Here is an 18253-nt window from a genome sequence, read left to right as displayed (position 1 = left end):
CTTTGAATATTTATAATTCATAAGCCACTTGCCCGAAATTCGATTTTCATGTATCAAAATACTAAGAAAAATATTCTGCTTAGGAATATAAAATTAAAACCCTATTTTGACATTCAAAAGAGTAAAAACCTAAAAAATTACAGGGATAAAAAATATTTTTTTATAAGCAACTTGAAACTATGTAAAAAAGTATTTTCAAAAAAATGTACACTTTTTGAAATAATGAGTGTTGTTTGATAAAAGAATCACCCGGTATAATAGATATCCATAAATTCATTGTTATTGTACTAAACATATGTAGTTGAATAAAATAAAATACCTATAGCTATTCAATTTTTTTTATGTAGGTAGTTAATTATTTACTTACAATACACTAATGGTTCACTATATATAGATAAGACAAATATAAGTTTTTTGAGTATTTAGATAAACTTCTGATAAATTTATCAATTTTTATGTTTTTTTATAACTAGTAAGTACTTATTCTTATCTTGTAAAGTGTACATTTTTAAATAAAACTTAATTGATAGGTGTGGCTACCCTAATTTCAAACCATACACAATTGAAATACCAATTGTTAATTTATGTTTAACCATTAGACATTTTTAGTTTAAAACAATTTTAACAATTTTCGTTTTAGTAAAAAATGTTAATTTTTTTAAACATTATTAAATACACTTAATTTAATTTTTAAATAAATAACTACAGGTACGTTAAGAGATAATTTAGTATTTTTACACAGCTACCTACCTGAAATTAACCAATTGAACAATTTTTTAAATTTAGATTTAACTAAAAGTGAATTAATTCAAAAAAAAAAATTAACTATTTTAAAATGCATACCAATTATTATGTGAATATTTATTATATTTTATTCAAAAACATTCTTACACGTATTATTAAAAATTGCATAATATTGCCTTTCCATGTTTTCACTAAAAAAAGTTTTAGTAATTAAAATTTTTAAAAACATGAATATTTATGTTAGGTATGTGTTACTTATTGTTTATCTTTACGCCACTCTTTAACCATTATTGACAATTGTATATCAAAATTCAGGAGTGACCTATGGATTGAACTCAAATCAGGTAACTATGAATACAATTCTGTGGACTCTGAGGCTCGAATGCCAACACCTAAAATGTCAAGCCAAATGAGGCAACAAACATTGATGAAAATGTAGACGATTTAAATGATGTGACATCGTGATAGCAATCATTTTAGGCTATGGGCATTTTTAGGCCATTTTTTTTTGCTAGTAAATAGTGCGATAGATCAATAGATAGCTAAATAAAAAAAATATGAAATAGGTTATAAATTGCATACAAATATATTTATTTTTACTATAAATAGTATTCAAGTTTTTAAATTTTAGTATTATAATTTTTTTTTTTATATTTTTACAAGTAATATACAATCTGTATTATTAATACAATAAGAATATAATATGCTAAAAAGACATTCACAGGAAAATTAATTTGATGAAAGGAGCCACCCATTGATGACACTTTCTATGGTTACTTAGTTATTTACTTATTATTATTATTATTATTTTTTTTTCATAACAAATCACGACACCACTTGCGCTTTAGGCGTCTTTGTGGGATTACCAGGTATGGTAGCGGAGGCCAAATTTTTGATAAGTGGATTCGAATGAGTACTTAGGTGGTTGTGGAATCTATTACAGAAACATTTAGGTCCATCAGCTATTGTTTTTAGTTTTAGGTCTGAATGTAGGGAAAAATTTGAGACGCAAGGAGGTGTATTTGTTAATTTCCTCAGGGCAATGTTTTGGAATGCTTGAATTTTGTTAATGTTTGTTTTTTTGCACTACCCCATAACTGCAGATCGTACGTCCACATTGGTTTGAGTAGAATTTTGTATATAAGAAGTTTGCTGCAGGTGAGGTGTATTTATTATTGCATAATACCGTTTTTAGCATGCGTAGGCGATTATTCTATTTCTATTATATATATATATATATATATATATCTAGTCATTTGGTTCTTATATGGTGGGCCCAAGTAAGTCTTTGATCGAGTGTTAGACCAAGATATTTTACAGTAGGAGAGCTAGGAATGGGTGTACCACATAGAGATACATTTGGCCACGGAGCCTGTCTAAGGGTGAAGGTAGTGTGCATAGAAAAGAGATTATATGGTAGTGTGGACTGTGGATAGATTCGCTTTGATTAACTTTAAAATGCCATATGGTAAACCAGTTTTCCATTTGGGCAAGGTGATTTTCTAGATTTGAAGAGGTAATGAGGGGATCCTTGTTAATGGGGATTATAATTATAATATAAAAATTATAGCAATACTTAGTGTATTAGTTAATACTTAATACGATGAGCCCAAACATTCCGATACTGGCAAGTAGTGAAAAGATAACCAATAAGTATTTACCAAATATATCTTTTTACAATTCACAAAATGTTTCAATACAAATTAATCAGGATCTGTCACTAAAATATATTTTATATTTATAGGTTATGACAGAGGTAAATGTTACAATTATATTTTTTGCTCAAGCTCGTGAGTTGTCTAAAATAAAGAGTACAACTGCTCAATTACCACAAACTTTATTTGGACACAGTTTACGGTCCATGTTGGTGGACAAATTTAATTTATTGGCAATAGGAAACACATTTATATTAGCTGTCAATGAGAATTATATATCTGACAGTTCGCAAATTACGTTAAAAGAAAAGGATATTGTGGCAGTTATTCCCCCCATAAGTGGAGGTAGTAATCAATTGTATTTCAAAAAAAAAATTTTTATAACCCTAGGAACAAAATCTGAAATTTCTGGCTATTGAATTTGTTGTCAGGTTAAAAAAAAAAATGATTGATTTAAAGATTGTGAATTCTGAACTGGACATTGGCTCTGCTATGAATTCTGTCAACTCGCCACAATGTGGAGCTATATCCATATTTATAGGAACAACTAGAGAACACTTTAATGGGAATAAAGTAAAAACATTATTTTATGAAGCTTACGAGTCAATGGCGTTGAATGAAATGAAAAGTATCACTGTGTTGACTAGACAAAAATGGCCAGAAGTTGTGAACATTGCAATACATCACAGGTAATTTAAAGAATTAATAAATTACATTCATGCTTGATAGGTTATATTTTTATGTTTTAAGTATAATAAACGTAGCTTGTCCAATAAAAACCAATAATAACCAGTATTTTATCTAAGGATTGGTGAAGTAAAAGTCAGAGAAGCTAGTGTAGTGATTGCCGCATCATCTCCTCATCGCAAACACGCTCAAGAAGCTGTCTCATTTATACTCGAAAGACTAAAAACCACCGTTCCCATTTTTAAAAAAGAACAGTACGAAGACGGCAGTGGTGTATGGAAAGCTAACGAAGAATGTGCTTGGAAGAGTAACAAATGATATATTGTTAAACGTTTAATATATTTATACGTAATCAGACATTTTTCTTGGTTAAATTTTTTATTATTTAATAATTAAAATAACTATAACAATGACTTGGTAATGAACTGAGTTTGAAAATTATATAATTAATATGACATTTATATTAGTATACAGTACGAATATATTAATTACAAATCTTTGGGCTCCTACATGCTGCTATATATGCGCTCTACAACTGCTCAAGTAAGAATGTATGTTTTTGAACAATAAGACTAAAAATATGCATAAACCACTGTTATTTACACAGTAAAGACGGTATAGTCAACCGCGGTATTAACATATAAAATTATTGGGGTCTTGAGGTCTTTCATGTAGTTTATTTATGTTCGTTTATATGCTCAACTTAAACTGGTTTCGATTTAAAATGTTATTTGTATTCTAACTGAGTTACATTATAACAAAAAATACAACAAGATAATCATCAAAATTAATATTTTTTATTTTTTTTCTCCTATTTTCTGTACAAAATGTTCAAAATGACAAATTAAACATCTGGATAATAGTACAAAATTTAACATATAACAAATCAAAACAATTATGCCTTAAACAGACTAAAAATAATGGAACCACAATATTATGGCACTAGAATTGAAAAAAAAACATACAATAGATTGCATTTTCATTTTTTTGCTATATTTATCATTTGGTGTCATTTAAGTAGTTTACTTACAACTGTTAACCATTCAATATAGTTTTTTTTTCAAAAATAAAATACATAGAAAATAAACATGCTATAGATTTTGCAAAAATATACTACAATCACATTCTATTGTTCAATTGTCAGACAAAAGTTTTGATTGTTGAAAACAAAATGCACAAATGAATCATTAAATTAAAAAAATATATGAAAATTTAATAAAAGTATTTGGTCTTTGATATGTATAGTCGATGTTTAGTCGCACCTCCATTTTTGCATTGCCTCAACACGGGCATCTGGCGCTAGTTGACAGCGAACACCTTGAAGTACATTGCATGTCGCTTGACTGGCAAGTATAATGGGCGTAAGGGCAGTAGGAGGTATTTGCCGCATAACACCACCAACCATACCAGCAGTACCCTTGATTTCGTGCTCTTCACTTGCCACTCTAACTATAGTTTGTGCAGTTTCACCAAGACCCTAAAACAACCGCAACAATATTAAATTACATTCACAGGAAGTAATATTGTTTTTCATACATAAACATAACTATAGTAAAATAATTGATTCATTTATAATATCTATGAATACATTTATGGAATTATTAAATTAATACAGTATGGGAATACATTTTTGTTAAATAATATTTTCATAATTTACGATTCCAATGAAAAATAATTTTGATATAATTGTTATCTTATAGTAAATAATATAAATGTAATATAATAAGTCAAAATTGCTACCTTAAATGGTATGAATAAGTTCATTATATAAATATTTGGAGAATTTCATGGTATAAAATATACCTAATATAATAATATTATATGTAATGGCAGTGAGTTTCATACAATTGTTATTTTTTGAATTACAAACATTATAAATAAAATTGTTAGGGGAAAAATAGTTTATTTTAATTTAAATAACCAATTTTGTCAAAATTATAACTTATATATCCATTAAAAAATTTAACAAAAAGAGCCAAAATATTTTAAAATTGTATTATGCCTATTATGATAATATACAATTTTTGTGTGAACATTTCAGGCTGCGGTTATTCATGTTTGAACTATATCAAAAACTCAAATTAATTTCAAATCACAATTTAAATGTGCCTAATAATTACTTATACTCTGTTACTTAATCTATATGCTGGGATCCTCAGATCCTCTTAAGTTTATATAATGGCGTTAATACGGTTTTACATACACAGATACTTATATAATTATTTTTTACTGGTAACTCTTACAGTCATTAAGAAAGTTTCTGTGGATTTCAAACTTTTTTAATGCCATCATATAAAAGTTTTAATTATAGTTAATATCTAATAAGTGTTGCAATAAAGCAATTTTAAATTATAAACACTAACTTCTTTAACCAACATAACAGCAGTTGCTACTCCTTCTCGAATGTCTGCAGGATGTGATCGTTTATTATGACGATTTCTCTTCTTCCCTTCTTGTAGCCTTAGTTGACGCATGCTAGGTCCTGGGTTTACCATGTCATAAGTAGTTTCAGCTACCCTCTACAAAATAATTATAACGAATATAGATGCCATTTATTTACACCTATACACCTTTAACTCTTACAAACCTGAATGAGATTTACGATTCTGGTGGCTATTTCAAGAGCTGCCATTGCAGTAGATGTAGTGAATGAATTGGCACCTCTTTGCAAACCTCTCACTATTCTACCATCTTTTTGGTATTGTTCAATAGGGAGTTGCACTAGATCTCTGAAGCCTTGTATTAGTCTGACAAACGAATACATTGGACCCACACCACCAAGTAATGACGGCAGCTGACGTTTTTTTATATCTTGTAACCATTCCTGGGTAACATATGTCAATAGTTTGTCGAATCCAAGTAAACTATACAAATCAATCATTAATATAAATCTATGGTCACAAAACGTATAGCAAAACTATCATGCTTTCTTACCCATGCTTGTGAACAATACGTTTCAAAGTGATCTCTAAACAATTGAGCTGTGCTAATCCCATTAGTAAACCAGCCAATGAACCTTGTGTCAAATCAATATGTCGTCCTTCATAATCCAAACGTATAGTAACATCTGGAGAAAACACAAATTGTCTTATGTAAACGGGAGCTTTACTGTCACTTGAACTAGTGCCGTTGTCTGGTTTGGGAATAACAGGTATATCTTTTAGTCCAAATTGCTGATCAAATTCATCGTTTAACTGAATCAATGGATTAGGTGTAATATCTTGTTGGCCATCAGCTGTATTTCCTAATGTCATAATTGGTTCTTCAGATTTTGTGGGTATTTTCTTTTCAGCAGGTATTTCTACAAAAGACACAGTTTAAAACAAAACAATAACAATTTATTAAAATTTATTAAAATAGAGAAGTTATAATACCATCTTTGGTTTTTTGATCAAGTGCACTAAATTGATTTACAAATGAGATCAGGAATATCAATGAATCTTGATCAATGTTAAGTCTTAATGGCAACATAGATACCTTTACACAACATTCTTCAACTTTTAGATTGGAATCAGGACGCATGTGGACAGCTTTGGCAACAAACTATCGACATATTTATTTAAATCACTTTTTAGAGAAAAAAAAATACCTATCAACCTCACTTACCATATTAGCATTCTGTTGTTTGGGCATTGCTTCACTTGAGTAAAGATATAAAAATTTATTGATGTTAGATGAGGCAAGTTTATCGCGAATTTCTAAGTCTTGAATCAGAATCACTTGCCTCATTGCTTGCTTTGTATGGGGTGGGTAAACTTCATGCTGGAATCGTACCTAATAACAAAATTGTATAGTTTTGTTTTCTAATTAATAAAATATTAAAAACATACCTTGTTCAATTGTAGTTGCATTAATACATGGTGTTGTCGTCCTGTACCACCCTTTGCCTGCCAACTGGTAGGTAAAACACTACAGCAAAATCTTGTCCTGGCTTGAGATATATTAGATCCTTTTTTTGAAGTAGGATTTTTCTAATAAAAAAAATATTAACAATTATAATATCAATTATAATTTTTAAAAAATGTTAATCAAATACCTGTGAGTTTATATTGGTTTGAGAATAATATCGAGAAAGAGAAGGCCTCAGTGTGTTTGGAGAAGTTGGACAAGAATTCCTTAATAAAATACCCACCATTTTATTAATTCAATTAATTGTTGTTTAATATTATAATATTCAATCAAATTTACTTACGTTTCTGATACTATAGTGACATGTTTTGTCAGTTCATTATGGATAGGTTTAGTACTAAAATCAGTTCCACCATAAATATGCAAAATTAGAGTCATTTCTCGTAATGTATATTTAATTACTGGAGTCGGATATTCTTTAGGAGCTTGGAGCATATCAATTTTTCCAACAGGAGCTTTAAAATAGTTATCGACCAAACGTAATTGTGTGTCTATTAACATACGCACTTCTGGTATGTTACTTCGAGGCTAATTACAATTAATAATTAAAATTAAAATAAATAATTCAAAATTTAATATATTTTGTTATAAATCTAAAATCATACCATTAATCCTGAACCAACTTCATGTTCAACAAAGCAATACTCTTTGTCAATAAAATCATCTTCTACTTCATATTGTAATGGTTCATTATCCAAAGGGGAAACTATTTTATTGGTTTCATCCGGGAAATAAAATACTTCAATCCCTTTATCACTTTGACTAGAAGTTGGGTGATTTGAGTTTTGTTTTTTAACTGGATCTACTGGGTTTTTCTTAGGTTTTTTTAAGCCTGTAGTTTCTTCATGCATAGCTTCCATTATAAGACTTGATAATGAATTATTGTCAGAATCAGCTTGGTCTAACAAAATGGGATCTTCTTGATCAACTCCTTCAAACTCAGTTGCTTGTTCTTCTACAGAACTTTTATCACCATCAGAAGCCAAATAACTAAGTATACGGCAAAAAGCAAATGCAGAATCTGCACAAACTCTAATGTGTATAACATTGACACCCATTCTTAAGTCGACTTTAGGTTGCACCAAATCATTTGATTGTTTAGGGGTTTTGCTAAGCTTTAAAGAAAGTTCAAAAACTCCCAAGTCCATTACACAAACATAATGAGACACTAAATCTAAATTTTCTGATTTAGACAAACGAGCAGAAATATAGAAAGCTACATCCTCAGATACAATTTGAAGAGTTGATGCTTTAGATCTGGCAACAATATTACTTGATAAACTAAAATTGCCAATAGAAAGCACACATTGGTATGGCAAATGAAGTGGCCTGTAAGGGTTTCCAATGGTTAAATAATGGATTCAATTTAAATATAACTAAACAAATTACTGACCTATAATCAATAATACAATCGCTAATATGCTGATGTAGTTCCGTGATTACGTGAGGTGATTCATATCCAGCAACAGGATCATCCACAACATCAAAGAAATCAGATAGTTGATAATACCAACTCTGTGAAACAACACTAAAAATATGCCTCAAAGTGGTTCCATAGATATCATTTGCTACTCTTATTGTCTACATTATATAAATAATATACATAAATAGGATATGAAACCATTTAATAATTATAATTTATTAAATAATATTACTTTTATATGATTGCAAACAGATATTTCTACCACAACTGTCAACATATCAGACTTATTAATATCGGATCGTTCTTTAAAATCCATACCATCAGGTATTTTATATAACACACGTTGTAATGATTTATTTTTTCGATACACGACTTCTTTTGGAGTCAAAATATCAGTACCATTTGTGGAAAAATCTAAGTAAACATATTTTATATTGATATATACATAAACATCGAATCAATAATTATTGATCATCAAATTGTTTGAAGCTTACTTTCATGACTCAAGCAGAATTTGTTAGCTTGAATACAAATAAAATTATGTCTAGGTGTATTTTCATATCCAGCTGCCGTGTATAAATAAAGATCATCAAATGCAATTTGTAGTTCACCATAATGTTGTGGTATAACTTGCCCCGAACGGTCCTATCAAAATATTTATGATGATCAAAAATGTATTATCACAAAATTCTTTAGTAACTTCATCATTATTTTTTTTATAAAAAAAATAATTTTAATAATTAATAATTACCCTAGATTGTGTGATAATAGTAAACAAGCCTTGTGACACATTCAAATTAAGACAAAATTCAGTTCTTTTAACAATTGGATCAGCAATATTCATACTAGATTGCTCACATGAATAATAATTAGTAGGTGTTTCATCTTCTGATTCACTTTCTGAATCTAATTTGTAAATATATATATATATATATTAATGAAAGACTTTAACCTTAAAACTTGTTTTAATTTACCAAATTGAATTCCTGATTTACAAGGTGCAAAATAACGAGTCTTATCCAATATATTTGATAATCGATTAGTATCACCTCCCGATGATGCAGGAGTCGGAAATGATGGTGACCAAAAAAATAAATCATTTGTAAATCTAAAAAAAGAAAAATATATTTTAGGTAAAAAGTGAATGTTGTATGAAAATTATTATTAACCTGTTGTAAATGGTTTCATAAAGATGTTTGGAAGGTAATGTGACAAATAGACATGGTAAGTTTATATCTAAATACACTTTAGCATTAGCATTGGTATGTTCAACAAATTCCATAATTTCTTCTCTAGAACCTGGAACAACTTGTATTTCCCCGTCACCTAATTTTCGTTCATGTTCTTGTCCGTCAGAATGATGATTTCTTTGTCTCATAATTTTTTTGGAAGCAAACGGTGACGGTTTTTTACATGACTCAATATAAACACTACTCGTCATGTTATGTTCAACGTTTGGATTTCCATTATTTCTTTCATCTTCAAAGTTAACAACCGGACACAATCTTAAAACTAATCTAAAAAAAAAAATGTATTTATATTTGGTAAGAAAATTTTTATAATTTTACAATTATAAGAAAATAATTAATAATTAACTTTTCAATTATCTCAATATTTGTTAAGGTGGAATATCCAATTAATAATAATAAAAAATTATAAACATGAAAAGAACAAGTATTTACTTTGGTCTACGTTTAGCATCCATTCTAATAGATTTTAGTTCTTCATCAATTCCTTTACATTTGGCAATGGGAATTATATTATTGGTGTTTCCTTCTTGAAATAAAGCTTCAATAGACCGACATTGCAATTCATAACCTGTGGTAACAGTTTGTTGTGATGTTTTTGTAAATGAACCCTCAGCATCAGATAAGTACAACCATAAAATATCATCTCTTAATATACGTTTCCACCAGGGTAATCGATTTATATCGCTAAGTGGTCGTAAATCAGGAACAGGAAATCTAATGTATAAATAGTTAGTGGCATAAAAATGTATTATTGTCGCTAAATGAATTACAATAAGTTCTTACCGAAACTTAATAGTTAGACAACTAAAATTTAAAGTGCAACTTATATTTGTATCATTGACAGATTCAATTACATCATTAAACTGAGGCTGACTAACCTAAAATAAAATTTAAAAATATTAAAACATACTACTTATCTATATATAATAAAATTATCATACATTGAGTGAACTTTTCTTGGAAACCTTAAAATCTGGACTGTAAATATATGATGATAAACGGTTAATAATTGAAATATCAACTTCAGAAAATGCTTTTTGCATAGTTATCCTGGAAAAAAATGTGATGAAGATATTAAAATAAAAAATATAATGGAAATAACTATGACAATAGAATATAAAATACAAAAAAAAAAATTATAAATATTAAGAGATTTTTGAGTAACCGAACCATATCTTAGCTCTTGGTATTAAAAGAACCCACTATTGTTGTCTTCGTTTTACAAGTTTGTAAAATAGTAAATTTACACTCAACAGTTCACATTTAGCTTCGATAGTTTGAAAATTAGAGTGAATCAACATACATAATGCTAAGAACATAATATGTGTTCATTTGTTGATTTTTTACAATCAATTTAGTTTTTAAGCAAGTTATGAACATTTCTAAACTGTCCAATTTTAAATACGTAAAACTCATTAAAAACTGAATCTCTGTAATAAAACAAACATACAAACACTGATGGTAATATTCTTACCATTAAGTTTCATAATAAGTTAATTCACTCTAATGTTTAAACTAACAAAGCTAATTGTGAGCTGTTGAATGTACATTTGCCATGTTACGCATTCGTTAGACGGAGACAACAAGAGGGTGTAGTAAACTTTTCATCATAAAGCCTACTACTTCACAGCTATACCTAACTTCTTCAGTACTAGGTACTAAAAATCCAACAGTTTTTTTATCCATTCAACTTTATGAGCTGTAGGTATAAAATCCTACAACATCTAGCTTATTTGAAAGTTAAAATGTATACAATATAAAATCTGTTTCTATAAATGGTAATTGTAGTGTTTTGACGTTTTAACCCCTACTCCCTAATTTTATTCTTTCTTTATTTTAAGTACTACAAAAGTAATAGTATATTAAAACTGATATTATTAATGATTAATGAACAAACATTATTTTAAATACTTTAAATAAAATAATTTAGAGGACATTTATCAACCTAACCTATATTGCAGTACTCATTTGACAAGATTAAAGAAACTGTGTCTTAGAAACAAGAACCTACATATATAAATTAAAATTAAACTTCCAAGAATAAAGAAAAAATTCAATATCTAACTTCAAAAAATGTTGTTACTTAACTACTAAATAACAATAGCTAATATTTAAGTATTTCCTACAATATAACTAATTCAAACAAAAAATATATCTATTCAAAAAATTAATTATTTTTAAAATGATTTAAAACATATTAAAAAAAAAAAATTACTTAATTTCTGAAGAAACTGGATTACAATATCTTGTAGACTTAGTATTATGTTTGAATTGAATTTGAATGTCTGGCTGATGACTAGATATATTTGATATTTTTGGAGAACACTTGTCATCTTGGACAAATTTTAAAATCTGCCAATATCAAAGTTCTTTTGTCAAAACTAATTATGATTTAACAACAAGGAAAACATTTTACCGGAATATATTGAGTAGGTTCTTCTGTAGTTTCAACAAGAACTTCCATTAATAATACATCAGATCCTGAAGCTATTATATTAACATCTTTTACAGTCTCGTTAGTTTTTTCATCACCTTCCAAAATCACATTTGTAGCCACAAGCTTTAAATGGTTTCTTTCTAAAGATTTAGTAATCTTATCACTATCTTTAATAATATCCACATTTTGAACAGCCATAAGATATTGATGAGATATTTTACGCATCTCATTTAGGGAACATTGTGTAATAACATCAGTCTCCGGGCAAACAGCAAGAATATCGTCATGTAGCAAAACCAAACATAGTGAAGCTAATTGTATATTAAAATGGTTTGTTTCGCCTAACCATTCATTTTTACCTAAAATTAAAATAATTAAAATTACAAAAAAAAAAAAAAATATATTAATAAAAAAATTACCTTTATTTCTATGCTTAGTGTGGCGTGAAGACAATTCAGATTTACTAACAAAAACATCAAGTATTAATATTTGAACAAAAAGCATTTGAATATATTTATTTACCTGCTAGCTACACTACTCATACTAGAAGTCATTGATGAATTCATACTGGGAGCAAAAGGTTTACTTTTGGTACCTTGTAATGGGAAAAATTCTTCTTCATCATCTAAGTATATAATTAATAAATTTACTTTGAAAATTTCAAAAAAATTTCGCAAATCATAAATTGTTCTATTGTAAATTACCATGTAAATTTGACCATCCTTGCATTCCTCTCAAACCAACATCAGCATCAGGTCTAGATTCAACATGATTAAATAAATCTAATTCTATACGATTGAAGTCTGATTCACTCATTGGTTTTTGTACAGGAGCACTTAGTTTTTGTTCTATTAAAGGCTTAGATATACCACGCAAGATTTCTATGACTAAATACAGTTGTCTTGGAGAACAAATAACATTAAGAGGTCCAAAGTTTATTTCCAAGCTCAATTTTGGACCAGGAAGACTAGGATTATGTTTAAGTACCATTCGGATAATTTGAGAACCGGTAAGTTCAGCAATAGTTATTGGCTCTGTCATGTTTATTCTTGAATTCTTAATAAAAAAATAAAAATAAAAATATTAGTAAATAAAATTCAGAAAAGATTTTGAGTAGACAGAACTCAGATAAAGTTGGGCTCTTGCTGACATTTCTTCAAAATTCTACTATTTTCTGTATTACTAAAAAAACCAATAAATACAATAATTTCAATCAATAAGACTTTAGGAGAACTACTTCAGACACAAAAAAGAATATAAAGAAAAAAACCGCAGTACAACTTATATATTTATCAGCCTGTTTCTCAGAATCTAAAATATATAATATTTTTAACACTTAAAAAGAAATTTAATATTTAATAGCCAATTCATTTTAAATAACTTGTAGACTATGCAGACTACTTGTTAAGGATGTCGGTGCCAGTATTTCCAATTTTCGAAATGTCTATGCTATTTGAATATTATGTTATATTATATTTTAGTTATTGCCTTAGTTATAATACTTTTTCACTAATCTATAGCTCGATACTTATTTAGACGGGGTCGATACGGTGTATTATATCAACGAAAATAACTTCACGGGAAAAACTCTCACGCCCTGTAGAATTGTCGGATTTCGTTAATTTTTTTTTTATCTGAAAGATGAGAAGTTTCTACAGGTCGGATCAAAGCTCGATTTTTTATTTTACTTTGAATAGTAGTAGAAAAATATGTTTGAAAAAGGACAAATATTATGCATTTTTAAAATGCATATTCCAGTTTCTATAATTATAGTTTTAAAAATCGGGCTTTGATCCGACCTACAAAATGTTCTCTACTTTAAGATAAAAAAAAAAATGAACGAAATCCAACAATTCTACAGGTCGTGAGAGTTTTTCCTGTAAGACATGTTTTTGTACCAAAAAACGCACCGGCACCGACACCCTTAATGCTCTGAAATTGTATTTAAATAATGTCGATCTTTCTCAAATTAATTTATGAACGATAACAATTACCTACAATATGTAATTAGTATTATACATTTTTAATTGTCAATAACTGAATTTGAATTATAACTCCGCAACACAACCTATGCCTACAGGGGAGTTGCAAATCTTTGTACTTTACATTGTACTTAAAATCTCTATACACGATTCTTGATTTGCAAATAAATAAATTATTATTATTATTAACTTACAGGTTTTTCATTATTCAATTTTGGACATTTTAACTCGTACGTCTGTAAAAACACTCCTTCAATTATTAACTTTTTAGTCAGAAAAGCTAAGCTATCATATAATATCCCTTCTTTTGATTCATCTGCCACTTCATCAATATAATCTAAACTGTAAGAACAGGGATTAAATTGAATAATCTGGAAATTTAATTCATCACTTACCTTATAATATGCAGTTGTAATCCTAATCCTAATTTCATAAAATCTGGCATATATTCTAACTTTATCACAGTATTTGAAAATTTCACTTTTATTCTGTTCAATACTAAAATGTCAAAATACATATAATTATTATATATTTGCTGAGTTACATAAAAATTTGATAAATTAAATAGAACAATATATTTTAATTGATTGGCTATTTAATTATGTTTAACTAGCCATTAGCTCTTTATTGATTCATACAATTTTTAGTACTTGTTGTATTCTGCATCCCTGACATCTCTGACCCATAATTTACAGGGCCCAGATAATGATTAGTTTTGCTAGTGTGGAGCCTAAGAGCTTAACATAAGATGCGTGACTTAGGGTTTGAGTCCCACTTGGCCTTGCCTACTACTTATATAATACAAAATAATTTAATACAAATTTACTTGATTCTATGGCCTGAGTGAACACTTCTAGTCCTGAAACTTGTTCAGATTCTGGAGCATTATCAAAACTTTCTTCATAATCACTATCTGGCGAAGAATACACACTATTTGACATGGACGACCAAACAGATTCCAACATAGAACTAGGTATTCCTAGAAAAAAATAAATGAGGATAGAACTTTAGATTTCTTGAAAAATATTTTACCGGGTTTTGCTTACCTTCAGTTTCTTTTACATTTGGTCTAACAGTAAGGCTGAGCCCTTCAACGTGTATAACACTGGATTCTTTAAGCATGTTCCTCCATGGTACTGAAAGAGATATTTTTTGCACACTACCTTTGACAAATTCAAATGGTAGCTGATGCTCATCTCCTACATTGTTCAGTGCCTTAACATATGAGGTATTAACATTTAATTATAAATAAAAATCATGTTTAGTTGTCCTAAATCCATGTCTGTCAAATTATTTATTTTGAGAATTTACTATACAAGGTGTCCCGTGAGTATTTACCCATTGCGATACCTCCTGAGATAATTAATACATCACACCTAAATTTTGTTTTTTTTATTAGACTTACAGAGACAAAGATTACAAATATTTTATTTTTTAATTGTATTTAATTTTTTGGTAAAAAAGTTTAAAAAAATGATTATTTAGTTTTTTAAACAATTGAAGAAAGCCATTTTATAGTTTATATTTTTGAAAATTTTGACTCCAAAATTTTTTTTAGTTTAATGGTAAAACGGCAAAAAACCGGTTTTTGTCCGGGCAGTCCTCTACAGCTAATTGGTATATCTTCACGGGACAATCTGTATAATAGGAAATGTGTAAGAGTTAAAAATAATTTTCAAGTATTAACAATTGAACCATATTTTAAATAAAAGTATATTAGGTTGTAAATATCAGAGTGGGTATACCCAGAGCTGCATTTAGGGGGGGGCCCTGGGTACAACTGCCCCGGGCGCCAGTATTTTAGGGGCGCCAAAATGTTGTAGCCAGAAATATGTTTACTTATGAATTATTAAAATTGTATAATTTTAATTATTTTAATAACAGCATTATGTATTAAGTTTATTAGTATTATGCTGTTTGGCATTTTTTTAATTAATATTAATTTGCATAGTTTTATATAATTTTATTTTATTTATTCATGAAATACCTCCAACCTACTTAAATATGTTGAAAAAAAAACAATTTATATGATGAATTATAAGCAAGGTTTAGGTGACATAAATTCAAATGTATCTTTGCGGAGAGAGAATCAAACAATTACTAAACAATATTTTTAAAAAAAGCACACATTGTAAGACAAATATTCTTTTCTGTGCTCAAAATTTAAAAGGTTAATGAGGATCTAGCTCCCATATTTTCCGTGGGTAGGCCCCTTAGGGGGAAGCAATTTTTTTTCACCGGAGCTTAGGGGGCGCCAATTTTTTTTTGCACCGGGGCGCAAAATGTCTAAATACGGCACTGGGTATACCTACTGTTATTTTAATATTGAATAATTTGTTAATTAATAAAGTAAAAACTAATAGTGCTACATAATGACAACAAAAGTTATTAGGTACCTACCTATGTTTTTAATATGCACCTACCTATTAAAAATTAAGTTAATACCTACAATTTATAGACAATGGATGTATAATCTATTACCAATGGAATCATTGCTAATGATGTAATCAAACAAATGTAACACGCATTTAGTAATCTATTGTTTGCAATATCAGCACAGCTGATGTTGAATGCAAGGAAAGACAAGGAAAACTAACCTGGACATCAAGTACAATTTCTTCGATAGATACAGCCCCGTCCAGCACATTTATGAACAGTTGGTCGGACTCGATCTTGTGCTCAAGGAACCGTCCGACATACCTCTGCAGGAGGTACCGACAGCACCTCTTTTGCAGGTTCTCTGTGCAAAAATTGAACCACGACATTGTGTGCGGCACATGTAAGGCAGTTTGTGGAGTTCACGTTTTTTTGGCACAGAACCTCTATTGCTATTATACTATTAATATATAATTATATATATATATTTATTTATATTATATTATTGCTATAATCCTCGACGCCCACGCACAGCTCTTGATCTGGACCCTGCGGGTATACAGTTATATATTATATATCGTAAGTATTACATATATATAAAAAAAAATCATATAGAAACCGTGAGTGCGTCTCCGTTTCGGCCGTTCGTTCGACTTAGGCAATATTCTGCGACGACGATTCAGACAGAAAATCACAGTGACGAAATCTAATGGTTGGTGTATTACAGGTACTATTATATTTGTTTTTCGTACGATAACATCACGTATAAAAAATACTTATATTATATTATAATATACGTATTATAGAATAGGTATATTATATTATATTAAAATTTGTACACTGTCGTTTTCTTAACAACTATAATAATATACTATGTATTAGATATTATAGTGTTACACACAATAATAATGACAATATACTATAATATGCGTATGCGTACGGAAAAAAAAAAATATTACATTAATAATAAAAAAAAAAACAGTCGCCACACGGGACACAAGAAGACGAGCGATTATTATAGCGTTTCGGGTATAGACCACTGTACGCACGTCGTCGACGACCGTGCGCGCGGAACAAAGGAAAACAGTAAACACACACAGTGCGTGTGCCAGTGTGTGTGCGCGCACCACCGACCACCACTGCCTCCCCACCACACCGCCGACCGACGGCCAGCCGAACGCCGCCGCGGCCACGGTTATTATCACACGCGCGCGGAACAAAAACAATAATAAAAAACATATGATTTGACCGCCGCCGCCGCTCGACTGCCCGAGGCCAATCCGATCAAAACATCCGCGGTGCGCGCGCACCATCCTATATAATAAATTTCAATGGTATAGGTACAACTGCGTTCTGTCTTTTGCGTAAATCATATTATTGTTATTTTATTTACGTACGGCGAGTTATACCTCTACCTACGGACGGAACGTCAATCGTCGATAGTATAACGATGTCGCGCCCGGTCGCGGAATTTAACTATTAATTTTCCTCTTCGTTGACGACGTGCTCGTCGTATAACCGTATAGTATAGGAAGGTATAAATGTATAATAATAATATGACGTATATCGTATAATAATTAATAAGTAAGGTCGAGATTTCGATGCACTTTGCATTGTTTTCCTAATCTAGCTACGCGATACTCGTTTTAAATAACATACGCGCAGGGCCGCATTTATGGGGGAGCCCTGTGTACAACTGCCCCGGGCGCCAGTATTTTAGGGCGCCAAAATGTTGTGGCCAGAAATATGCTTACTTGTGAATAATTAAAATTGTATAATTTTAATTATTT

At 29.5% G+C, this 18253-nt stretch overlaps 2 protein-coding genes across 5 annotated transcripts in view; one reads left to right on the top strand and one right to left on the bottom strand.

Annotated features, from left to right (window-relative positions):
- LOC100162443 (molybdopterin synthase catalytic subunit 1) overlaps nt 1-3445 on the top strand; it is a 5450-nt gene extending 2005 nt beyond the window's left edge. The window contains 4 exon segments of one of the 4 annotated variants that reach the window (NM_001293460.1): nt 555-708; nt 2489-2744; nt 2831-3088; nt 3206-3445. In NM_001293460.1, coding sequence (NP_001280389.1) covers nt 2844-3088; nt 3206-3404 — 444 coding nt within the window. In that variant the 5' untranslated portion in view covers nt 555-708; nt 2489-2744; nt 2831-2843 and the 3' untranslated portion in view covers nt 3405-3445. 4 annotated transcript variants of the gene reach the window in all.
- Nucleotides 3446-3861: 416 nt separating this feature from the next.
- Nucleotides 3862-17273, bottom strand: LOC100169298 (autophagy-related protein 2 homolog B). Its single transcript, XM_001944870.5, has 30 exons — nt 17083-17273; nt 16685-17012; nt 15134-15302; nt 14914-15066; nt 14483-14585; nt 14282-14429; nt 12810-13161; nt 12628-12730; nt 12525-12568; nt 12085-12464; nt 11884-12020; nt 10610-10718; nt 10452-10546; nt 10101-10382; nt 9588-9935; nt 9393-9526; nt 9170-9324; nt 8913-9063; nt 8651-8832; nt 8389-8576; nt 7601-8324; nt 7279-7523; nt 7123-7201; nt 6917-7057; nt 6693-6860; nt 6461-6629; nt 6021-6387; nt 5674-5950; nt 5450-5605; nt 3862-4563 (listed from the first exon to the last, which is right to left on the bottom strand). The coding sequence occupies exons 2-30, from the start codon at nt 16850-16852 to the stop codon at nt 4339-4341; spliced, it is 5952 nt and encodes a 1983-aa protein (XP_001944905.2). The 5' UTR covers nt 16853-17012; nt 17083-17273; the 3' UTR covers nt 3862-4338.
- Nucleotides 17274-18253: the final 980 nt, after the last annotated feature.

The sequence above is a fragment of the Acyrthosiphon pisum genome, chromosome A1 (assembly GCF_005508785.2).
Source record: "Acyrthosiphon pisum isolate AL4f chromosome A1, pea_aphid_22Mar2018_4r6ur, whole genome shotgun sequence".
In the NCBI taxonomy this organism is placed as follows: domain Eukaryota; kingdom Metazoa; phylum Arthropoda; class Insecta; order Hemiptera; family Aphididae; genus Acyrthosiphon; species Acyrthosiphon pisum.
Note: the sequence above shows the minus strand (reverse complement) of the source record. Positions and strands in the feature narration are given on the sequence as shown.